This window comes from Plecotus auritus (assembly GCF_963455305.1).
Source record: "Plecotus auritus genome assembly, chromosome: 3".
Lineage (NCBI taxonomy): Eukaryota > Metazoa > Chordata > Mammalia > Chiroptera > Vespertilionidae > Plecotus > Plecotus auritus.
Genome location: NC_137772.1, coordinates 91357308 through 91383134, shown reverse-complemented (window position 1 = coordinate 91383134; position 25827 = coordinate 91357308). Strand labels below are relative to the sequence as shown.

The window sequence follows — 25827 nt, the reverse complement described above, 5'->3', positions numbered from 1 at the left end:
CTATCCCTCTCTCTTCCTCTCTGTAAAAAATCAATAAAATATATTTTTTTAAAAAAGAATACATTATGAGGGCTATACTTTTCCTCACACTACATATGAGATTAGTTTAAAACATGTTTTTATTATTATTACTACTGCCCCAGTGCACAGATTTGTGCATATTGAAAGGAAATTAATTAGAAGGTAGCCGGTCGGGCAGGACTGGGCGAGACGGGCCGAACACACCCTGAAGCCAACCTCCTGTGGTCCCTTCCCAGCCGGCTGCACCTGGGGTGGCGCCGCAGCTCGAAGGGTGTCTGCGGAGTGAGCGGGATCCCTCCAGCAGGTGGGGTCCCTCGGCCTGGCCTGCGGGGATTGGCCGAAACTGGCTCTTCGACATCCCCTGAGGGGTGCCAGATTACGAGAGGGTAGTTCTCAGGTGATGCACCCCAGAATCAGGCTCCCTCCTCTCTGGTTCCGGAGTGTGTCACCCAAGAACCGCCACTGCCAAGTCACCGCAGCTCAGCAGCTCCTGCTTTGAGCGTCTGCCCCCTGATGGTCAGACACGTCATCGCTACCGGTAGGATGGTCAGACAGTCACTTAGCCTTTTATATATATAGATAGTAGTTCAACCATAACAAGATTTAAAATTTGATATTTCTTCTTATAATTTTCCTCACAGCTTATAAATAAGATACTATAAGAAGTAACCAACAAAGTTTTTTTAATATTTTTAAACATATTTTTATTGATTTCAGAGAGGGAGAGAGAGATAGAAACAATGAGAGAATCATTGGTCAGCTGCCTCCCACACACCCCCTGGGATCAAGCACACAACCCAGGCATGTGCCCTGACCAGGAATAGAACCATGACCTCCTGGTTCATAGGACGACACTCAACCACTGAGCCACACCGGCCAGAAAACAAAAAGATTTTCTGTAACAGTAATATAATTTAAACAGAACTATTACTTAAATCATATTTGAAAAAAATCTGAAATGGTAATGGTATGTCCATCAGCCACAAAGAGGAATACTTTCAGCAAGCAAACTATTAAGTAAAAATATCACTCAAGCCAATTTACAGGTTTCAAGATTATACTCAGAAAGGGAAATACAAAATAAAGTCACTAACTTTACAAAAAATAAAAAACATGCTTACTGTGTTAATAGTTTCCAATTCATTGAAATAGGAAAGCTTTTGTTGAATGTTTTCAGCCAGATCAACAAGTTCCGACTTGCATTTTTTAAAAGAGAAAAATCAGTTATTACGAGAACATAAAAATCAACACTCCAGTCTCAAAAATTATCTGAATTGATATACATCCTATATAATAAAAGGCTAATATGCAAATTGACCCAACAGCAGAACGACTGGTCACTATGACACACACTGACCACCAGGGGGCAGACGCTCAACGCAGGAGCTACCCTCTGGTGTTCAGTGCGCTCCCACAGGGAGAGCACCACTCAGCCAGAAGCCGGCTCATGGCTGGCCAGTGCAGCGGTGGTGGTGGGAGCCTCTCCCACCTCTGTGGCAGCACTAAGGAACCCTCGCGGAATGTCCACCAAGGGGTCCCAGGCTGAGAGGATACCCCCCACCAGTACACAAATGTCATGCACCGGGCCTCTAGTAAGACGTAAGATTTCAGGATAATGCTCAAAGATTTTTGCAATCATGGACTAAAATCAGCAATGATTATCACAATAAATTATATATATAGTAACCTTACAAAATAATAAATTATTAATTGCCTTTTAAAAAACAGAACACACATAAAGAAAACTCTGAGATAAACATAGTAACGAAAATTGTCTATCTTTAAGTCACAATTTAAACACTACCAACATCACTTCATCTTTTCTTAAACCCCATCATTACCCATAATCACGATGCCTGTTTCAAAAGTATCAATGATAAAGAGCAGACAGAGCAAATTAATATATATTCTTCACTCTGAAAGTGTACTGAGACCTAATAGCTCAAAACATAGGAAAACTTATCCTTGCCCCTGTTCAGATAAGCTTATTTAGAATGAAAAGAAGACTGTCAATGTAATATTTTGCACTCTTATTAGCACAGGACCTTATATAGAGCAGAGTTCAATATATAAGTTGGAGAAATTAAGGAAACTAGAATTAAACAGTATTCATCTATTTTAAAATAAAATAGTTAGTATAATCACTGACCCTCTCTCCTACTCCATATTACCTGTTCTTTTAGGAGTTGTTCACAGGCTTGGTGTAGGGTTCCTGTCTTATTGGACACAAAAAGATACTGTTTCTGCAATGATTCCAGATGCTGAAGAGCATTGTTTACATCATTCAATATAGCATCACACTGCTCCTGAAACCCAGACAAGTAATCCCTCATCTGTCTAGAAAACAGAACCAAAAGGGGATTGGCAATAATATTTTCCCCCAATAAACATAGAAAATAAACAACAAAGCCTCATTTTTCCCCCCCAAACACTTGAATTTCAGGAGGAAAGTCAGGCCTATTCACTATAGTTCATTATATTCAGAAATCTACCAAAAGCTATGTTACAGACTGTTTCAATACTTAAGAAGGAAAATTATTGAAACTAAAAGGAGCAACAACAACAAAAACAATTTAAAAAATAAAATAAAATAAAGCCCAGCCGGTGTGGCTCAGTGGTTGAATGTCGACCTATGAACCAGGAGGTCATGGTTTGATTCCCGGTCAGGACACATGCCTGGATTGCAGGCTCCATCCTCAGTGTGGCGCATGCAGGAGGCAGCCAATCAATGATTCTCTCTCATCATTAATGTTTCTATCAGTCTCTATCAGTCTCTCTCCCTTTTACTTCCTCTCGGAAATCAATAAATACTTTTATTTTTTTAATTTTTAAAAGGAGCAACAAAAGGAATCAGCCTTGAAGCCATAAACTGGCTTTTCACATGTAAGGCAATAAATTACCAGCTCAACTTTCAAAGTCTGGGACATAAGGGCCATCCATCCCAAGGCATCAAGTAGGTCAATCCTTCAGTTCACTTCCACCTTTGTGAGATAGTGTGATGTCATGGGAAGAATTCTGGACTCAAAATTAGAAGACCTAAGTCTAAATCCCAGCTCTGCCCACGTCTCCATGACATTAGGCAAGCTACTTAATATCTCTAGGCCTCAGTTTGCTCATTTTTAAAATGGGAATAATATTATCTTTTCTCACAGAGCTGCTATAAAGATTAAATGGAATCATACATCAAATGCTTAGCAATTACAGTCACTTAATAAATGTTCACTGAATGCAAGCCATAGTACCCAAATCCGCCAGAAACTATATACCACCATTTCTCCCATGCTATCAATATATACAAACAGAACAACATAGTTACACCCATAGGTGGCCATCCATAAAGTCTCTTGGGTCTCCCCTTCTAAAGAAAGGCAACAGCCGAAACCGGTTTGGCTCAGTGGATAGAGCGTCAGCCTGCGGACTGAAGGGTCCCAGGTTCGATTCCGGTCAAGGGCATGTACCTGGGTTGCGGGCACGTCCCCAGTGGGGGGTGTGCAGGAGGCAGCTGATCGATGTTTCTAACTCTCTATCCCTCTCCCTTCCTCTCTGTAAAAAATCAATAAAATATATTTTAAAAAAAAAAAAAAAAAAGGCAACAAACACCTCTTAGAGTGCCTGTACAATTACCACTTGAACCCAAATCTTTCTAGAGTTATCTAAAAACCAAAGTCTGCCCCCCCCAACTTATTAATTACAATGTAATTATTTTTTCAATTACACAGCTTCTAATATCAGTTAAACCAAATCCTCTTCCTGGCTATTTTTAAAGAAAATATTGCTGTTGGATTTTTCTCTGTACGTTAATTTTATTTAGAGACGACAGGTTACAAAATGTTTCAGATGACTGTGATCTAAAAATTAGGATAGCCAACAAATGCAAGAGCCACATACCTATATTTAGTTTCTTCATCCTGATCCATCTGAGTTTGTAGCTTTGCAAACCATGAGAAAAACTGGAAAAATAAAGAATATTATATTGTCAACAAAACTAAAACAGACAAAATGAATAGTGGCTACATACTAAACAGCAAGTCAAAAGAGTAACACTAATTCTTATTGTTTGGGGATCAGACATTAATAATTGGTTTTAAACCCGGGGACAATTTAATTGTATAGTCAAATCTACATGCTAGGAAAAGCAAAGGATATTAAAAACAATGGCCCACGGACATCAATGTGGTGATTGCCGGGGAGAGGGAGGAGCGGAGAAAGTGGAGAGGGTTTGGGGGGATAAATGGTGATGGACAGAGACTTCACTTGAGGTGGTGAACACGTAGTATAGTGTACAGATAATGTGTTGTGGAATTGTGCACCTAAAACCTTTATAATTTTGTTAACCAGTATCACCCCAGTAAATTCAATAAAAAAAAAAAAATGGGTCATTTTCAGAGTTAATTTTAAAAAAGTATTAAAGATATAATACACAAGAAATATTTCTGCTCTTCCCCAAAGCGGCCAGAGGTGACCTCTGAAAATGATTCACTATTCACTTGACCCAGAAAACCCTACAAAATCATGCAAATCAAGAGGCTCAAATCTTTGTGTTCACTTTATGAACACTCATGAAACTGCCCAGGCCACCAAGGTATGCATATTCAAAAAGCCACCAAGTATCTGAAGGATGTCACTTTACAGAAGCAATGTGTGCCATTCCATTGATAGATGGTGGAGTTGGTAAATGTGCCCAGGTAAAACAGTGGGGCTGGACACAGGGTCAGTGGCCCAAAAAGAGTGCTGAATCTTTGCTGCACGTGCTTAAAAATGCGGAGAGCACTGCTGAACTTGAGCTTTAGCTGTAGGTTCTCTGGTCATTGAGCACATCCAGGTGAACAAAGCTCCCAAGATGCAGTGTAGGACTTAGGGGTAGATTAACCCATACATGAGTTCTCCCTGCCACAGTGAAAGGACTCTTACTGAAAAAGAGCAGGTTGTTTCTAAAGCAGAAGAGGAGGTGGCACAGAAGAAAAGGATGTCCCAGAGGAAATTGAAGAAACAAAAAGTTATGGCCTGGGAGTAAATTCGGCATAAAATAAATACCAATAAAAATAAAGGAAAAAAAAAAAGAAATATTTCTTCTTGAGAGGCTAAAGCCTATTTGCTAGTTTGCCAATTCTGAGTATGTAACATTGGGCTTTGAGTAAATATTAATATTATCTAGTAGGAATTGTGAGAATATAAACTCATCCTATCTAATAAAAAAGTAATATGCAAATTGTCACTCCAACACACAAGATTGCTGCCCCTGTGTGGTCAAAGATGGCTGCCCCATGTGGAAACAAGATGGCTGCCATAAGATGGCCAAAGGGAAGGGCGGTTGGGAGGAACCAGGCCTGCAAGGGAGGGCAGTTGAGGGCAATCAGGCCAGCAGGGGAGGGCAGTTGGGGGGACCAGGCCTACAGGGGAGGGCAGTTGGGGGGGACCAGGCCTGCAGGACAGGGCAGTTAGGGGTGACCAGGCCTGAAGGGGAGGGCAGTTGGGGGGGACCAGGCCTGCAAGGGAGGGCAGTTGGGGTGACCAGACCAGCAGGGAAGAGCAGTTAGGGGCGATGAGGCTAGCAGGGGAGGGCAGTTAGGGGTGACCAGGTCGGCAGGGGAGGGCAGTTGGGGGGAACCAGGCCTGCAGGGGAGGGCAGTTGGGGGCGACCAGGCCAGCAGGGGAGAGCAGTTAGGGGTGACCAGGCTGGCAGGGGAGGGCAGTTAGGGGCAAACAGCCTGGCAGGGGAGCAGTTAGGCATGAATCAGGCTGGCAGGGGAGTGGTTAGGGGGTGATCAGGCTGGCAGGCAGAAGCGGTTAGGGGCAATCAGGAAGGCAGGCAGGCGAGCAGTTGGGAACCAGCAGTCCTGGATTGTGAAAGGGTTGTCCGACTGCCCGTATAGGCCTGATCCTACCGGGATCGGGTCTATACGGGCAGTCGGACATCCCTCGAGGGGTCCCAGATTGGAGAAGGTGCAGGCTGGGCTGAGGGACACACAGCCCCATGCACTAATTTCGTAAATAATACAACAAACTTAGTAAATAATATAACAGACTGGTTTAAGAACATGGACTCTTGTATCAGCTAATCCTAAATTTGAATTCTGGCCCTATATTATGAAAATATCTATTATTAAAAAGAGATGGGAGAGGTTGACCATGACCATGGCAAACATAAGGGAATTTTCTGGGCCAATGGAAATGTTTTATATCTTGTCTATATCTTACACAGGTCAAAACTCACCAAGGTGTACACTTAGAATGATTACATTTTATTGTACTAAATTATAACTCAATATATTAGATTTTTCTAAATTTAAAAAGAGATATACAAGTGCAAATTTAATCCAGACGACTTTTTTAATAGTCCAAGTAAGTTCACAGACCTGGTACAAGTTATCTTCTATAATTCTCAAGTGGGATTGAAGTCAAAATATGCTTTATATTCTCAAGATACTAAGCTTGACAAGTACCTTGGCTATCATTTACTGAACCCTGATTGTGTGCCTGCCACATACTGCACTTACATGCATTATCTTATTTAATTTTCACAAAAATCCTATGATATAGGTATATAATTATTATTTACTCATAAGGAAACTAAAGACCTAAGAATAAAAAGTAATTTTCCTAAGTTCACAAGGATGGTAAGCAACACAGGTGACTTTCAGATCCAGGGCCTGACTCGAGAGCTAGAGCTCTTAATCACTTTACTGCACTTCTTCCCTCAACTTACTATACATGCAGGTCAGCACATTTGCTTTATGTTTTACTCAGTTAATGCCTCAGCTTTGATTCTTCACAGAACAGAAAGAGGAGCAGAGGAAGTGGCAAAAGAAACTATTGAACTTATAGATTTTTAATCAGGAATAAGCAAAAAACAAGAGAAGATTACACAGGCTACATTACTAAAAGTAGCTATAAGCATTCATCTAAAGAGAATATTTAGTTGTTGTGTTTTTTTAATTACCTAGCCATAACCCATGGACAGACAATAGTGTATGAAGGCCTGGGGAGGCGGCAGGAGTAGAGTAGAGGGGTCAATAGGGAGGGTGCGGGGGGAAGGGACATATGTAATACTTTCAACAATAAAGATAAATTATAAAATAAGTTTACCTAAAAATAGAATGGTATGTGTATGTGTGTGTGTACATACACAGACACATACACATACCATTCTATTTTTAGGTAAATTTATTTTATAATTTATAGCATGCTGGAGGGGAACATAACATAGACATACACTGGGGGGAAGTCAAAAGTACATAAAATACTAAAACCTTAATAAATATAGTAATTTATCAGTATCTAAACTTGAAATATCATATTTTTCCCTGTATTCCAAATATAATTGGGCAAAAGGTTCATTTAAAATACTTAATAGCCACAACTAACACAAAATCAAGAATGTTCTAAAAAGATTTTAACTACAGAGTGGGGCAAAAGTAGGTTTACAATTGTGAGTACACGAAACAGCTTATTCTTGTATTATTATTGTATTATTTTCCACACAAACAACTCTAAACCTACTTTTATCCCACCCTGTATAGTTTCAAAAGTTCAGAACTTTTAATTAGGATATTTTTTTATTAGCCCTGTATCAAGACATTTAATTTAAAATAAATCAAAATCCTTAGAAACAATATTGCCACTTACCTGCTGTGCCGTTTCTATTTTTTCTTCTTCCATTTCTAATGAAATGAAACCATTCAAGAGAATGTCTTCTGTAGATTCGGGTACTATTGAAGTCTGTGCAATGGGCAGCGACTGGGACGTTAAATTGCATAAGTCTTCAATTGGGAGCTTGAAAAAGAAGAGCCACAAAGATATTTAAATAACTTGAAAATTCACTTAACTCAAGATTGGTATTATAACTCAGTTGTTTTGAAAGATAAATGAAAGTTTTCTATTAAATCATTTGAGGTTAATGCCATGTAATGCTAACATTTATAACTAGGCTCTCTCTATATTAATGCTAGTCTCAAAACATCAACATGACACTGATACCCCACAATTAGTAAAATACGGTTTTTTAGTTACCTTTCTACTGGTGATGAATCTATGCTAATGCATACACATTTTCTTACTTGAACAGCTTGTCAACTAGCACCAAAGGCAAAACCTGTGTGCTGTTGAAAGTAGGTTGCCCTCTGCATTATCTAACACAAAAGCCTGACCTCATTAATACCAACCAACTGAAAACAAATCACACCCAAGAATTAAGTACCAATAAACATTAACTCCTACCACTTCCACCACTGGCACACTTTACCCAGACCTTCTTGCTGACAAATTTTGAAATTACAACTACATAGAATTTCAGTTTCCCAACTGTTTCAGAAGAGTCCCACATACAAGGCCTCATTTTGATGCCATCAGACCTACAACACTTTCTAGTTCTCCACTACTACTAAAGGTAGTCCAGTGCTAACTTACCTGTAGTGGAATAGACACACTATTTTTAGACCTAAAAGAAAGGGAGTGTAGATGCTGGGGAAGTTGTAAAAGGGCCTAATTGTTTTGTTTCAATTCCAGTTTTCAGCTCTTAGGGCATGACATTTAAGGTCTAGCAATATAAAATATTGATCCAATGTCTTAAAAAACTGCCTCCCTGTCTATTTTTCTAGATATAAAAAGTTCATCTGAAGACAGCATTTTCTCTTTAAAGCTAAAATAAACTAGATGCAAATTACACCATCACTAATTTAAAAATACAACCCTTTAGCCCTAGCTGGTGTGGCTCAGTTGGTTGGAGCATTGTCCTGTACACGGAGAGGCAGTGGGTTTGATTCTCAGTCAGGACACATACCCTGGTTGTGGGTTCAATTCACAGTCGGGCACGTTCATGAGGAAACCAATTGAGGTTTGCTTTCACATCGATGTTTGCCTCTCTCTCTCTCTCTCTCTCTCTCTCTCTCTCTCTCTCTCTCTTCTCCATTCTCTCTCTCAAAAAATCAAAAAAAAGCATATCCTTGGGTGAGAATAACAAAAAATACACCTCTTTAAATATAGGGGGTTCTGCACCTAGGTTCGGGGTGGGGGGGTTATACCTTCTTGCACAGAAAATAACATTATATAGTGCAGCCTGGTTTGAACCTTGCTCCTGCTCATTTATAAGCTACGTGATAATGGGCAAATTACTTTCTGCTTCTAATCCTCAAATTCTTCACTGTAAAATAGGATCTACATTATCTGTATCAAAAGGCCACTGTAAAAAGAAGTAAACAGAGGTTCCACAGAAAGCAAGCTTCTAAGAATGCTAGGAAGCTGCAGACCAAAAAAAGGCCGGGGGGGGGGGGGCGGGGGGGGGGAAGGTTCTGGTTCTGCTTTCTGACTCAAGAGCCAAAAGGGGATAGATCAGCAGTCGCCAACTGGTGGTCTGTGAGGTCTGAAAGGTTGGTGACCACTGGTTTAAGGAAATCTTTGAAGCAGCAGTCGCCAACCAGTGGTCCATGGACCACTGATGGTCCGTGAGGTCCGAAAGGTTGGCGACCGCTGGGCTAGATGTATGTCAGATTAAGGTTATCACTTGTTCATATAAACTCTTCCTGAATGGTGACATAACCTTTGAGTATAAAAGGGCTGTGGCGCAGTAAGAATTAAGTTTCTCAAATCCAGTGAGACTCTATCTTGAGTTTAAAGTGTCACTAGCAAGAACTGTGGAGGACAAATGAAGTTGTGCTGAGATGAGTCGCACCTGCTCATACTCTGTACAACCACCCCAATTACCAACAACAAGCTGTCTCCTTGAAGAAGGGGAGGTAAACACATCAGAGACCATGCTACATGTACTTAACATAATGCCTGTCACATAGTGAACACAATAAATTTGAGCTATTGCTATTTATCATATTATTAGTATTCCTATTTAGTAGCAGCAGAGTAATTTTATAAATCAGAATTTATACTGCTTTTTGAGCACAGAATAGTCCATAAGCTATCTTTACAAAATTATATTTTACTAATGGTAAAATTTATCTCTGAACAGATCATGACAAAATTCTATCAGCACTGTTTACACAATACTACGGGCAATAATGAAGAGACATTGATTAGGCTCAGATTTGAAAAGCATACCAGAAAGCACATGGAGGCTAAGCTAAGATCAAAAAAGCTGGACAGTGTTGCTTGCACCCTAATAAGAAAAAGACAAATAATCTACAAAAGCATAACTATTCTTGAATCCATCAGAGGGCTGAGATTACAGAGTACCCAAGTAGCTTAAAATCCATGTGAGATGGGCACCTCCAGAGAGACAGAATGTGAGCATGATCATGGAAAAAGAAATAACAAGCAGCATACAAGTAGGTAAGAATTCAGCTAAAATTTCTTACAAATTGTAAAAGGCTAGGGTGTAAGTACAAAATGCCTGGAAGCCACAAACACAAAAGGATTTGGCACCCACACACATGGTTTTCTTCCCAGACCTCCATGCTCCCGAGAAAGAATGAGAACAAGTGGTGCAGGCCTCAAAAAGGAGATGGTTGTGGGAAAGCATAGCATAAAGCCTCATCCAGACCCTTCTTCCCAGTGGAAAAAACTCTTAAGAAACTAAAAAAAAAAAGCAGCACCCCATCATCCCTAGAACTTAGAGGAAGACCCACTAAGGCTGGAGAAAGAGAAGAGAAAACACTACTAACCCTACAAGAGAGGCAAGAAACAATCCAAGACCTAGAACAATAGAAGTCTGGTACGACCAGAGGAGAGCAGAATCAATGAGAAATCTCCATCTCCAAGACCCACGAGCAAAGCGCCTGCATCAGACTGAGGCTAGATATGGATGACAGAAAACTCACACCTACCACTCACTACCCGAGGCTAGAAAACACCAGCATCTACTGCTATGAGAGGGGCAAAGCACAGACACTCTCTGAGACATAGGCACACAGCTTACCAAAAGCTGAGGGCAGAGGAGAAATGTTAAGAAAACCCTGCAGAAACCCAGCCCCAACGCTATGCAAAAGGTAACACTAGAGAAATTTGAAATCAGATTCTCTCTCATCACTGATGTTTCTCTCTCCCTCTCCCTTCCTCTCTAAAATCAATAAAAATATTTTTTTAAAATACCCACAGTGGTTTCATCAGTACACTCAACACAGCTAAAGAATCAGTGAACTAAAAGGTAGCCAGAGCAACAACAAAACTGAACCTAGCTCAACTCCTGACTAGACTGATTCAACTCCCCATAAGAATCTAACTAAAGAGCCAAAACCGGTTTGGCTCAGTGGATAGAGCGTCAGCCTGCGGACTGAAAGGTCCTGGGTTCGATTCTGGTCAAGGGCATGTAACTTGGTTGCGGGCACATCCCCAGTAGGAGGTATGCAGGAGGCAGCTGATAGATTTTCTCTCTCATCGATGTTTCTGACTATTCCTCTTTCTTCCTCTCTGTAAAAAATCAATAAAATATATTAAAAAAAAAAAAAGAATCTAACTAAAGAGGTGTTCTTATTTCAACACACGAATACTATTTTCCTCATTCTGAACTGCCCTGAACACAATGTCCAGTATTTACTCAAAATTACATTAAAAAGCAAGGGAAGCCTTGGGTGGTGTGACTTAGGGATTAAAGTGTTGGCCCACCCACCAAAGGGTCACAGGTTCTATTCCGGTCAAGGGCATGTACGTGGGTTGCGGGTTCAATCCCCAGTAGAGGGTGTGCAGGAGGCAGCCAATCAATTATATTTCTCTGTCATTGATGTTTCTATCTTTCTATCCCTCCCCCTTCCTCTCTCTCTAAAAGAAAAAGAATCAATAAAAACATATTTTAGCCGTAGCCAGTTTGGCTCAATGGATAGAGTGTAGGCCTGCAGACTGAAGAGTCCCGAGTTCAATTCCAGTCAAGGGCACATGCCTGGGTTGCAAGCTAGATCTCCAGTAGGGGGCATGCAGGAGGCAGACAATCAATGATTCTCCCTCATCATTGATGTTTCTCTCTCTCTCCCTTTCCCTTCCTCTCTGAAATCAATAAAAATATATTTAAAAAATAAATAAAATAAAAATAACATGTATTTAAAAATAAAATAAAGAAGAAAAATAATAAAAATCAATGGAAAATATCCTCAAATGGGGATTAACAAAAAAATCTATAATAATAAAAGCGTAATATGCTAATTAGACCAGACAGCGAACGACCTTCCGGATGAAGCCAGGGCTGCTGTGAGGGCCAAGCCCTTTGCACAAATTTCGTGCATCGGGCCTCTACTAATAATAATAAAGCAAGGAAGGGGGGACAAAAACAACAACTCATTGCCAAGAGACAAAGCACTCAACAGAGCCAGAATCAGAAATGACCTGGATACTCCAACTATCAGATAATGGATTTAAATAACTGTAACTATATTACTAATATGTAACTAATAGGTTAGTTATAAAAGCTCTGGTATAAGATAGATTTAAAATAAATGAACAGATGCAGAATTTCAGCAGAAAAATGAAAACTTAAGTGTCAAAAATAAATATCATAACAACTGAGATAAAAAATACCTGCACCCTAGCTGACTTGGCTCAGTAGACAGAGCATCGGCCTGCAGACTGAAGGGTCCCGAGTTCGATTCCGGTCAAGGGCACGTGCCTGGGTTGCAGGCTCGATCCCCAGTAGGGGGCATGCAGGAGGCAGCCAATCAATGATTGTCTCTCATCATTGATGTTTCTATTTCTCTCTTTCTCTCTAAAATCAATAAAAATATATATTTTTTAAAAATACCTGCAATGGACTCATCAATACACTCAACACAGTTAAAGAAAGAATCAGTGAACTAGATGATAGGTCAATAAAATAACCCATAAAGAGGAAACAGTAGAAACACAGAAACTGTGGATCCAAGAACTGTGGATGATGTCAAGTCAACTAATGTATATGGAATTTGGATCCCAAAATAAGGAGAGAATAGGGTAAAAAAATATATTTAAAGAGATAATAGTTGAGAATTTTCCAAAAATAATGAAAGACAACAAACTACAGCTCTGAGAAGCTCAAAGAATTACAAGCAGAATACATAGACATACATCTAGACACATCATATTCAAACTCCTGAAAACCAAAGTTAAAGAGAAAATCCTGAAGGCAGTCACGATAAAGACACATTATATACAGAAGAATGAAAATAAAAATTATAGCAGACTTACCAGAAAACAATGAAGCAACATCTTTTAAGAGACAAAGCCAAAAAAGGGTAAATCATAATTCTTTACCTACTGAGAATGTCTTTTTTACAGGAAAGAGAAATAAAATGTCTAAACAGCAGAAAATGCATTTCCTGCAGACCTGTACTAGAAGAAACGTTAAAGGAAGTTCTACAGACAGATGGAATATAATATGAGATGGAAACCTGGATCTACCAAAAGAAAAACCTGAGAAGCTCCAGAAATAGTTAAAATAGAGGTAAATATAATCATTTTTCTTTACTTTTAATCATTCAGAAAGACAAATGTTAAAAGCAAAAACAATAGCAATGTATTATTATGGCTTTATAGCATATGTATGACAACAACAGCACATAAAAGAGGGAGAAATAGGAGCATACTGTTGTAAGGTTCTTACATTATACATGAAGTAGTATAATATTTAAAGGTAGACTATGTCTAATTAAATAAATGTTATAAACCTAGGGCAGTCACTTAAAATACTGAAAACATTCAAAGGACCTTGCAAAATCCAGTCCTACAATACCATCCAGACCCATATCTATCTTTAATTCAATTTCCTTTGAGAAAAAAAATATTATATCTTAAAAGTAATGTAGGTAAGTTTCAAAACTCTGGTTGTGTTATCAGTTTTACAAAATGAAAAAGTAATGTAATAATCATCCTATATAATAAAAGGCTAATATGCAAATTGTCCCCTCAACCGGGAGTTCAACTGCGAGTTCAACTGGGAGTTCAACCAGGGGGTGGGGCTGGCCGGCCAACCGCCCACGGCCCCTCCGCCAGCCGGCCTGGCCTGATTGGCCCCAATCAGGGCAGGCGGCCAGACCCCACCCATGCACAAATTTGTGCACCAGGCCTCTAGTATTCTATCATAGTTCATGACAGCACATACTACTAATTCTGGTATTACCTAATAATATATAACAAAGTCCAGCCCTAGACAGTTTGGCTTAGTGGATAGAGCATCAGCCTGTGGACTGAAAGGTCCTGGGTTCAATTCCAGTCAAGGACATGTACCTCGGTGGCAGGGTTCTCCCCGGCCCAGGTCAGGGTGCATGCAGGAGGCAACCAATTGATGTGTTTCTCTCACATTGATATTTCTCTCTGTCCCTCTCTCTAAAAAAATAAATAAATAAAATAAATGGAAAAATATCCTCAGAGGATTAAAAATAATAAAATGAGATTTAAGCTCTCTTAAAAATAATAATAATAAATTCCAGATATAAAGTTTCTCATTTCAAAATAATTTTTAATATACAGACAGTCATTTTTTAAATATTTCTTTAGCCCAGCCTGTGTGGCTCAGTGGTTGAGCCTAGACCTATGAACTAAAGAGATCCCCAGTTCAATTTCCGGTCAGGGCACATGCCCAGGTTGAGGATTCAATCCCTGGTAGGGTACATGCAGCTGATCGATGTTTCTCTCTAATTGATGTTTCTAACTTTCTCTCCCTCTCCCTCTCTCTAAAAAATCAGTAAAAACATATTTTTTAAAAAACATATTTATTTAAATAGGTAATAAATTCACATGGCACAAAATTCAAAGACTATTCAGTGAAAAGTCTGCTTTGGATTGACCCTATTTCCCAACCATGCAGTTTCCTCCTCAGAGGCTATCAATGTTACTAGTTTCTCATGAATCTTTCCTAAGATAGTCTATGCATATACAAAGGAAGTGTATCTTTTTATAAACCAAATAACAGTACACTATACACACCTTGCCTTTTGCATTTAATATGTAGCATTTTCCATTGTCTTTCAACAAGGTATAAGGAAAAAATGGAATTTACTTACTTTAAATTCATAACTCTCTAATTGTCATCTACATATATAAAAGCTTAAGCGACCATTATGACCAAACGACTGGAATAATCGGTCGACCAGTTGCTATGACATGCACTGACCACCAGGGGGGGGCAAACGCTCAACGCAGGAGCTGCACCCGGTGGTCAATGTGCTCCCACAAGGGAGCACTGCTCAGCCAGAAGCTGGGCTCATGACTGGCAAGCGCAGCTGCAGCAACGGGAGCCTCTCCTGACTCCGCAGCAGTGCTACCAAGCAGCAGCAGCGGCAGGCACAGCGGGCCAGACCAGGACGAGCACCAGCAGCATGGCGCCCACTCCGGTTTGGGCTCCTCCCTGGATGCCTGCCACTTGGAACACTGCTACATCCCTCGGGGGATGTCCGACTGCTGATGTCCTGCAGGAATCAGGCCTAAACCAGCAGTCGGGACATCCCCCAAGGGGTCCCAGATAGCGAGAGGGTGCAGGCCAAACTGAGGGACATCCCCCTCCCTCATGCACAAATCCATGCTCCAGGCCTCTAGTTAAACTATAATAGGCCCATTATTTTAAAAAAAAGCCCAGGAGTACAAAATAATTAAGTGAGAGAAACCAAGATGGCGGCATAGGTAAACACCTAAACTGCTGCCTCGCACAACAATTTCAAAACTACAACTAAAAGACAGAACGGACACCATCCAGAACCACAGGAAAGCTGGCTGAGTGAAAATTCTACAACTAGAAGGAAAGAGAAAAGCTCACAGAGAATTGGGACGTACGGCAAAGGGTCTTTGTGCGCGCAGAGAGGAAGGGCGGCTGAGAGCCTGGCTGACTTTCTCTGGCGGAAGTGGGAAGGCAGCCCCCGACCGCACTGAACCCCAGTTCTGACTGCACTGAACCCCAGTTCCGGGCGAGCCCCTGGGGACCCACGCTCTTAGGGGGGAGTCTGGACTCTCGGGAGGAGACTCGGGAGACGGGGAAGGCGGAGGACTGAAAGCGCGCGCGCACCAGTGCGCACAAAGGCTGCGGAGGTTGCCACAGGCTTTTCCTAGTGGAAGGGAGTCAGAGGATCCTGACTGCACTGAGCCCCAGTTCTGACTGCAGTGAACCCCAGTTCCAGGCGAGCCCCTGGGGACCCACGCTCTTGTGGGGGGAGTCTGGACTCTCGGGCGGAGACTCGGGAGCCGGGGAAGGCGGAGGACTGAAAGCGCGCGCGCGCCAGTGCGCACAAAGGCTGCGGAGGTTGCCACAGGCTTTCCCTAGTGGAAGGGAGTCAGAGGCCCCTGACTGCACTGAGCCCCAGTTCTGACTGCAGTGAACCCCAGTTCCAGGCAAGCCCCTGGGAACCCACGCTCTTGTGGGGGGAGTCTGGACTCTCGGGCGGAGACTCGGGAGCCGGGGAAGGCGGAGGACTGAAAGCGCGCGCTCGCCAGTGCGCACAAAGGCTGCGGAGGTTGCCACAGGCTTTCCCTAGTGGAAGGGAGTCAGAGGCTCCTGACTGCACTGAGCCCCAGTTCTGACTGCAGTGAACCCCAGTTCCAGGCGAGCCCCTGGGGACCCACGCTCTTGTGGGGGGAGTCTGGACTCTCGGGCGGAGACTCAGGAGCCAGGAAGGCAGAGGTCTGAAGGCATGCACGTGCGCGCAAGGGCAAGGCTGACGGGAAGCCAAGACTGAGACTCCACCCCATCCAAGCTGAGCACAGAGGCTATTGCAACTTGGCAAGTCTAATCCTATAAGGCTGTCTCCAGCACTGAACTTCTCCCAGCATAGACACAGCTGATCCTTACAGCCAACTGGCCTGGAGGTCGATTCTTCCCAGTGATACCAACAACAATAAAGACTTAATTACAACAAGGCTGTACACACAGTCCACAAAGGGGTGCACCAAGAGTGTCCACCTCAGGTTAACTGGGGAGGCAGACCCACTGGGCCATATTGGAAACCTAGCACACAAATCTACCTTACCAACTCAGGGAAGCAGTGAAAATGCGGCGTCAAAGAATCAGATCACAAACGAAAGAAATGGAGGAAAACAAACGACTGGATATAGAATTCAAAACCACGGTTATAAGGCTTTTTAAGAATATCCTAGAAAAGGCCGATAAATATAACGAGACCCTCGATGATATGAAAAAGGACCAACTAGAAATTAAACATACACTGACTGAAATAAAAAATATTATACAGAGACCCAAAAACAGACAAGAGGAACACAAGAATCAAGTCAAAGAATTGAAATACAAAGAAGCAAAAAACACTCAACCGAAAAAGCAAAAAGCAAAAAAAAAATCCAAAAAGTTGAAGATAATGTAAGAAGACTCTGGGACAACTTCAAGCGTACCAACATCAGAATTATGGGGGTGCCAGAAGAAGAGAGAGAGCAAGATACTGAAAACCTATTTGAAGAAATAATGACCAAAAACTTCCCCCACCTGGTGAAAGAAATAGACTTACAAGTCCAGGAAGCCCACAGAACCCCAAACAAAAGGAATCCAAAGAGGACCACACCAAGACACATCATAATTAAAATGCCAAGAGCAAAAGACAAAGAGAGAATATTAAAAGCAGCAAGAGAAAAACAGTTAGTTACCTACAAGGGAGCACCCATACGACTGTCAGCTGACTTTTCAACAGAAACTATGCAGGCCAGACGAGAGTGGCAAGAAATTTTCAATGTGATGAATAGCAAGAACCTACAACCAAGATTACTCTACCCAGCAAAGCTATCATTCAGAATTGAAGGGCAGATAAAGAGTTTCACAGACAAGAAAAAGCTAAAGGAGTTCATCACCACCAAACCAGTATTATATGAAATGCTGAAAGGTATTCTTAAAGAAGAGGAAGAAGAAAAAAGTAAAGATAAAAATTATGAACAACAAATACATATCTATCAACAAGTGAACCTAAAAATCAAGTGAATTAAAAACCTGAGGAACAGAATAATCTGGTGAATATAATAGAATCAGGGGCATAGAAAGGGAGTGGACTGATAATTCTCAGGGGGAAAGGGGTATGGGGGGTTCATGAAGAGAATGGACAAAAATCATACACCTATGGATGAGGACAGTGAGGGGGAGGTAAGAGCAGAAGGTGGGGTGGGAAATGGGTGGAGGGGAGCTATGGGGGGAAAAAGGAGAAATAATTGTAATAATCTGAATAAAGATTTATTTGAAAAAAAATAATTAAGTGAAAAAGCAAATCTCCCTTCTTTCCCCATCTTCTCTGTCCTTCCAATTCTTCTCTGAGGCAATACCAATATTTACAACTTAAGAAATATTTCTAAGGAATTTGAGGGTAGAATGAAGAACTTTCAAAGTAGAACGAAGTAAAGAGATAACTTGCAATTGTTATCAATCTTCTTTTATAGAAATTTTCCATAACACACAAGCATAGTATTTTTTATTCTAAATCATGAGAAAAGCTCACATGAAAAGTAAAATCCTTCCCCACACCCACCCAACTTTTAATCAATTTAACTATATTAATGGTTTTTATACCATCTTTGTTTTTGGTGTGCCACACATTTATTTACTATCATGTCAAAAGGATCCAAGGGTATCATACACATGTGCTCAGTCTGTCATTTGAACCAAAAAATATTTATCCTCTAATTTACTTTAAAAATAAGATCACATGAAAACTCTGGACACTTGAGAAGATACTATACAAGTTCCAGTTATAATCTGTAACCTAGATGTTGTGAGTAAATATAATAGATTAAATGTATGAAAGAACATTCTATTTCATTACTTTATGCACAAATACTAACTACTATTCAATCATAAGGACTTTTAAACACCAGAAGCAGAAGGAAGCTTCCTGTCCAGTTCCCTTGTTCTCACTAACACAAAACATTTTCTCTCAAACCAAGCAAGAGAGAAGCCACAATGCAATCACTTCTAACAAATGATTTTTTAAAGTAACAAAACAAGTTTTTTTAAAGAGCATATGAAAAACTAGCACCCATTTATGATTTTAAAAAAACTCTCAGCAAAGTAGAAACAAAGGAAACATACCTCAACATAATAAAGCCCAGGTATGATAAAATCACAGCCAACATCATACTCAATAGGCAAAAATTCCTTAAGATTAGGAACAAAACAGGATGACCACTCTTAGTCAACATAGTACTGGAAGTCCTAGCCAATCAGACAAAAAGAAGAAATAAAAGGCATCTAATTGGAAAGGAAGAAGTAAAACTGTCATTATTTGCAGATGACATGATATTGTATTGAGAACTCTAAAGATTCCACCAAAAAACTACTAGATCTGATAAATGAATTTAGTAAAGTAGCAGGATACAAAATAAATATCCAGAAATCCGTGCAATTTTATACACTAATAAAGAACTTTCAGAAAGGAAAACTAAAAAAAATCCAATTCACAATTGCTTCAAAAAAAATAAAATACCTAGAAATAAATTTAATCTAGGATGTAAAAGACCTGTACTTGAAAATTATAAGACTGAAGAAAGAAAGTGAAGAAGACACAAATATGTGCGAGAATATACCATGTTCATGGATAGGAAAACTTAACATCATTAAAATGTCCTTACCCCCCAAACAATCTATATTCCAAAAATTTATATAGAACCTCAAAAGACCCCAAATAGCCACAGCAATCTTGAGAAAGAACAATAAAGTGGAAGGAATCATGGCTATCCGATATCAAACTATGCTACAGGCCATAGTAATAAAAACAGCATGGTACTGGCATAAAAACAGACTTATAGATCCATGGAACAGAATAGGGAGTCCAGAAATAAACTCACACCTTTATAGTAAAATATTTGACAAAAGAGGCAAAAACATACAATGAGGTAAAGACAGTCTACTCTATAAATGGTGCTGGGGAAAATGCAAAAAAAAAAAAAAAAAAATGAAACTAGACCACCTTCTTACACCATACACAAGAATAAACTTAGAATGGATTGAAGACTGCCCTAGCTGTTTTGCCTCAGAGGACAGAGCCTGGGGACTGAAGGGTCCCGGGTTCGATTCTGATCAAGGGCACATGCCCGGGTTGCAGGCTCAATCCCCAGTGGTGGGCGTGCAGGAGGCAGCCAATCAATGATTCTCTCTCATCATTGATGATTCTATCTCTCACCCTCTCTCTTCCTCTCTGAAATCAATATAAAATATTTTTTTAAAAAAAGACTTCTTTGTAAAAGAAAAATGGATTGAAGACTTAAATGTTAGGCTCGAAACCATAAATATCCTAGAAGAAAACATAGGCAGTAAAATCTCAGACATTTCTCATAGCAATATTTTTCCTGGCATATCTCCTCAAGCAAGGGAAAACAAAAGAAAAAAATAAAGAAATGGGATTACTAGTACTTCAAACTAAAAATTTCTTGCACAGTGAAAGAAAGCATCAACAAAATGAAAAGACAAACCACTGAATGGGAGAACATATTCACCAACAATACATCTGATAAGGAGTTAATATGCAAAATTTATAAAGAATTTATAAAATTCAACACCAAAAGAACAAACAATACAATTAAAAAGTGGGCAAAGAACCTGAAGCGACACTTCTCCAAAGAGGATGGCCAATAGACATATGAAAAGAGGCTCTATGTCACTAATCATCAGAGAAATGCAAATTAAGCCACAATATGATATCACCTCACACCTGTAAGAACGGCTCATTAATAAATCAACAAACAACAAGTGCTGGCAAGGATGTGGAGAAAAAGGAACACCTCGTGCACTATTGGTGGAATGCAGACTGGTGCAGCCACTGTGGAAAGCAGTATGGAGTTACATCAAAAAATTTAAATTGGGGGGGGGGGGGTCAATCAGGGAAAAAGGAGACAAATGTAAAACTTTAGACAATAAATAAATAAAATTTAAGTTGGAACTGCCTTATAACCTGCAATTCCACTTCTAGGAATATAATCCAAAGAAACCCCAAACACTAATTCCAAAGAACATATGCACCCCTACATTCATTGCAGCATTATTTATAACTAGAGGCCCGGTGCACGAATTCATGCACAGGTGAGGGTCCCTCTGGGTGACCTGCAGGGATCGGGCTGAAACCTGTAGTCCAACGCCGCCTGCAGCTCCTACATGCCGCTCCCGCTCATCCCGGCCCCACTGTGCCTGCCGTGGACTCGCGCCCAATCAGTCCCGATTAGGAGAGGCTGGTGCTGCCACAGCAGCGCTCGCCAGCCATGAGCTCTGCATCTGTCGCCCTCCCAAGGGGTGTGACCTGCAGGATCGGGCTGAAACCAGATCTCCAACATCCCCAAGGGGGTCCCGAATTGCAAGAGAGCACAGGCCAGGCTGAGGGACCCTACCAGCGCACAATCGGAATGGGGAGGGATGGCAGGAGGGCTCCAGGGCATGTCTGGCCCATCTCCCTCAGTCCCGATCGGCTGGACACCCACAGTAAGCTAACCTACTGGTTGGAGCATCTGCCCCCTGGTGGTCAGTGCATGTCATAGCGAGAGGTTGAGCAACCTTAGCATATCATTAGCACAGTGGTCGGCAAACTCATTAGTCAACAGAGCCAAATATCAACAGTACAACGATTGAGATTTCTTTTGAGAGCCAAATTTTTTAAACTTAAACTTCTTCTAACACCACTTCTTCAAAATAGACTCGCCCAGGCCGTGGTATTTTGTGGAAGAGCCACACTCAAGGGGCCAAGGAGCATGTGGCTCGCGAGCCGCTGTTTGCCGACCACTGCATTAGCATATTACACTTTGATTGGTTGTTCAGTTGTTCCGCCGTTCAGTCTATTTGCATATTACCCTTTTATTATATAGGATAGCCAAGATTTGGAAGCAGCCCAAGTGTCCATCAGTAGATGAGCGGATAAAAAAGGTAGGTTTACACAATGGAATACTACTCGGCTGTAAAAAGAAGGAAATCTTACCCTTTGTGACAGCATGGATTGACCTGGAGAGCATTACACTAAGTGAAATGAGCTGGTCAGAGAAAGACATGTACCATATGATTTCACTCATATTTGGAATCTAACAAACTGAACTACCACGCAAAACAGAGACAGACTCATAGATAGAGAGCAGTCTGACAGCCGTTAGGGGGCGAGGGGTGGAAGCTGGAGGCGTTTGAGCAATAAAGCAAAAAGAAAAAACTCATGGACACAAACAACAGTGTGGTGACTGCTGGGGTGTGAGGGGTGTGGGGGGAAGTGGAGGAGAGTATAGGAAGGATTAATGGTGATGGAAGGAGACTTGTCTTGGAGTGGTGAACACACAATACAGTGTACAGATGATGTGCTGTGGAATTGTGTACCTGAAAACTGCATAATTTTGTTAACCAGTGTCACTCCAATAAATTCAATAAAAAGGGGAAAATAGCATATGAGAAAATCTCCTATTAGGCACTTTTACCAAACTGTCTTCTTTTCTCAAAGCACCTGGAACAGAATGGCAAATCAGGAAGTAGGGTGGTGGTATCACAAATTTTCCTGTCTGACCTCTCACTCACTCCTGAAGTGGAGATGACTGAATGTCTGGCTTACCTGCCCTGTCCTGGATTCCAAAAGGAGCAGACATTTACCACCAGAGAGAGAAGTGCACAGATCTAGCTTCCTGATTGGCAGTCATAGAATACTACTGTCTAGTTTATGCAAATAGAGACACTAACATATTAAATACTAATTACAACAAACCATCTAGCCTTGCCTGACCAGCTTAACAGGTCCAGGAAAGAGCAAGCAAATACATCTTACTCTCCCAAACTTGACTTCTTGCAAAGTTCTGGGTTAGAGAATATCACTTTTATAAACACTCTAATCAATTTATTCCCTAAATGAAACCTGACGTTACTGTCTCTATTTGCAACAAATCATTGAAAAGGTAAAGATTGAGTCTTAGAACTTTCTTTGAGGTACTAATCTCTTCTTTTCTTACCTTTGGTCTGAGTGGCACTTGTACCAGCTCAGGATCATAAGATTCTAATCTATTTTTTTAGGTGTTAAACATTTAGAGGAGGAAAAGCACATGAAAAATACTAGCAGGTAGCTTGCCATGTGTACGTTACTTACATGATTTCATTTCCTTCTTACAACTCATGAGGTAAGAGTTATCATAAAGAAGAAAACAGCCCGGCTGGCATGGCTCCGTGGCTGAGCGTTGACCTATGAACCAGAAGGGAACGGTTTGATTCCCAGTCATGGCACATGCCCAGGTTGTGGGCTCGATCCCCAGTGTGGGGTGTGCAGGAGGCAGCCAATTGGTGATTCTCGCTATCATTGATGGTTCTCTCTCTCTCCCTCTCCCTTCTTCTTTGAAATCAATTTAAAAAAAAACACACACACACATATTTTTTTAAAAAGGCGACTTATTTAAAAAAAAAAAGAAAAAAGAATAAAACAGGCTCAGAAAAGTTAAACATCATGTCTAAGGTTCCACAGGCTTTAGGAAAACAATTGTAACAGTAAATTACAAGTAAATTTCAGGGCAAATTATTTTAGTTTTTTATCAAGAATTACTAAGATCGGTCTGGCCGGTATGGCTCAGTGGCTGAGCATCGACTCATGAACAAGAGAGCACAGTTCCATTCCCTGTCAGAACACAAGCCTGGGTTGTGGGCCCAATCCCCAGTGTAGGGTGTGCAGGAGGCAACCAATCAATGATTCTCTCTCATCATTAATGTTTCTATCTCTCTCTCCCTCTCCCTTCCCTCTGAAATCAATAAAAATATATTTAAAAAAGAAAAAGGATTACTAAGTCCAGCAGAAAAGAAAATGGCCCTCACTACTGAAAGAAAAAAAAAAAATGCCCTGGCTACAAGAAACCAGTTCAGCCGAAACCGGTTTGGCTCAGTGGATAGAGCGTCGGCCTGCGGACTGAAGGGTCCCAGGTTCGATTCCGGTCAAGGGCATGTACCTTGGTTGCGGGCATGTCCCCAGTAGGAGGTGTGCAAGAGGCAGCTGATCGATGTTTCTCTCCCATCGTTGTTTCTAACTCTCTATCCCTTTCACTTCCTCTCTGTAACAAATCAATAAAATATATTTAAAAAAAAAAAAAAGAAAGAAACCAGTTCACCTAATATTCTACTGAAAATTTTCCACCACAAATTCCCTTATCTAACACTAAATAAAAAGGTATAACTCCTTTCCAAGATAAGATTAGTTCTCCTTCATAAAAGAGAAAGCTATTTTCTAAAAAAGGTAATGGCTTTATGATATTTGCAGAGAGTTAGCTGGACTCTTGCTATTCAACTAACTTGCCTAGTTCCAGCTGTACAGGATGTAATTTATTTCATGAAAATTGTGAAACACTATGGAAAATCCTTTAGAGATATACTGTTTAGACAAAGTAAAAATTTAGGCATTCTTTTTTCAGCACCACTGTTAAAATGAGTGGTAAGGGGGGGAAAGGGAGAAAAAAATCAATTCTAAGTCTTCCCACCAGACACATAAACACTTTAGTAAAGGGAAATGAGGGCTATGGAGAGCTGAAGAGCAATGAGAACTTGCCCCTTAAAGATTGCAGGTTGGGTAAATACCAGGTTATTTCATTTTGCATATACCAGAAGACCCTCAGTGAATGCTTGAACTTGTCAAGCTCATCCCCTACCCAAGACTGCATTACTTTTTCCTCCAGCTTAAATATTATATTTAATATTTGTCTTTGCAAGACTAGCTTCTTATTTTCCATCATGAGTTCTCTGTTACTCTCTTAGAAAAGACCTTCCTTCCTTGCCTAAAGGCACACCTCATCCCTTAGTGTCATACCAGCCTGGTTTTTTCCTTATGTCATGGATCACCATCTGAAATTACCTTTCTTGTTCTTTTATACATGCTCATGATCATCACAATTATGTCAGCAACATGAGGCTAGGGATTTTTTTTTAAATATATTTTATTGATTTTTTACAGAGAGGAAGGGAGAGGGATAGAGAGTTAGAAACATCAATGAGAGAGAAACATCGATCAGCTGCCTCCTGCATACTCCCTACTGGGTATGTGCCTGCAACTAAGATACATGCCCTTGACCAGAATCGAACCTGGGACCCTTCAGTCCACAGGCTGACACTCTATCCACTGAGCCAAACCAGTTAGGGCAGTGGTCGGCAAACTGCGGCTCGCAAGCCACATGCGGCACGAGCCGCGGTTTGCCGCTCTGTTGACTAATGAGTTTGCCGACCACTGCGTAAGGCATTACCCTTACCCAGAAGTTTTGACTTCAGGTTAAAGACATTAGTACATTATTAAAATGTTTTTCCCTAAGGCAGGGGTCGGCAAACTCATTAGTCAACAGAGCGGCAAACCGCATGTGGCTCGCGAGCCGCAGTTTGCCGACCACTGAGTTAGGGCAAGGGATCTTGACTTACTTATCTTTCTATCCTCAATTCTTAGCCCACAGTGTATATGTTCAATGACTGCATTAAGGCTAATGATAGGTATTATATTGCACAAATGTGAAAGAATGGGGTGAAAATGAAGATTCCATTTACTTCACTCAAAACCCTTTCCTTTAAGTTCAATGAGAATAAGAAATAAAAGTTTATGACCCATGACAATAAAAACAAATTGGGTTATATTTCTTGTGAAATACCCTCACCCCTGTTGTGATGTCGATCCTGCTTCAGTATCAGGCCAAATCAAACCGACTAGAATATTTACAGAGCAAATAACTTCTATTGTCCAGAGCATAAAAGACTTTGATCATCAAACCAAAGAAATTTCCACCTACTTCCTCATTTATTTCAAATCCACTTCCAGCATAGCATCCTAGAGGTGGACAGAGAAACCCAAGAAAGAACACCTCTATTTTATGGCAAAGCATCCTATCTAATAAAAGGGTAATATGCAAATTAACTGTCACTCCGTTACAAAGATGGCAGCGCCTATAGCCACAAGATGGCAGCGCCCAGTCCTCTCAGCCCTGCCAGAGTCCTCCAGTCCCAGGGGGCGGCCACTGAGA

The 25827-nt window shown here is 40.9% G+C and overlaps 1 protein-coding gene and 1 pseudogene across 2 annotated transcripts in view; one reads left to right on the top strand and one right to left on the bottom strand.

The window, feature by feature from the left end:
* COG3 (component of oligomeric golgi complex 3) overlaps positions 1-25827 on the bottom strand; it is a 91077-nt gene that overhangs the window by 60964 nt on the left and 4286 nt on the right. Inside the window, exons 2-5 of the mRNA XM_080662083.1 lie at positions 7648-7794; positions 3910-3971; positions 2193-2358; positions 1143-1217 (exon numbers count right to left, since the gene is read on the bottom strand). Coding sequence (XP_080518209.1) covers positions 1143-1217; positions 2193-2358; positions 3910-3971; positions 7648-7794 — 450 coding nt within the window. The remainder of the gene's footprint in view (positions 1-1142; positions 1218-2192; positions 2359-3909; positions 3972-7647; positions 7795-25827) is intronic.
* On the top strand, positions 4493-5035 carry LOC308244358 (large ribosomal subunit protein uL22-like; annotated as a pseudogene). Its single transcript has one exon. The product of its transcript is annotated as a large ribosomal subunit protein uL22-like (transcript).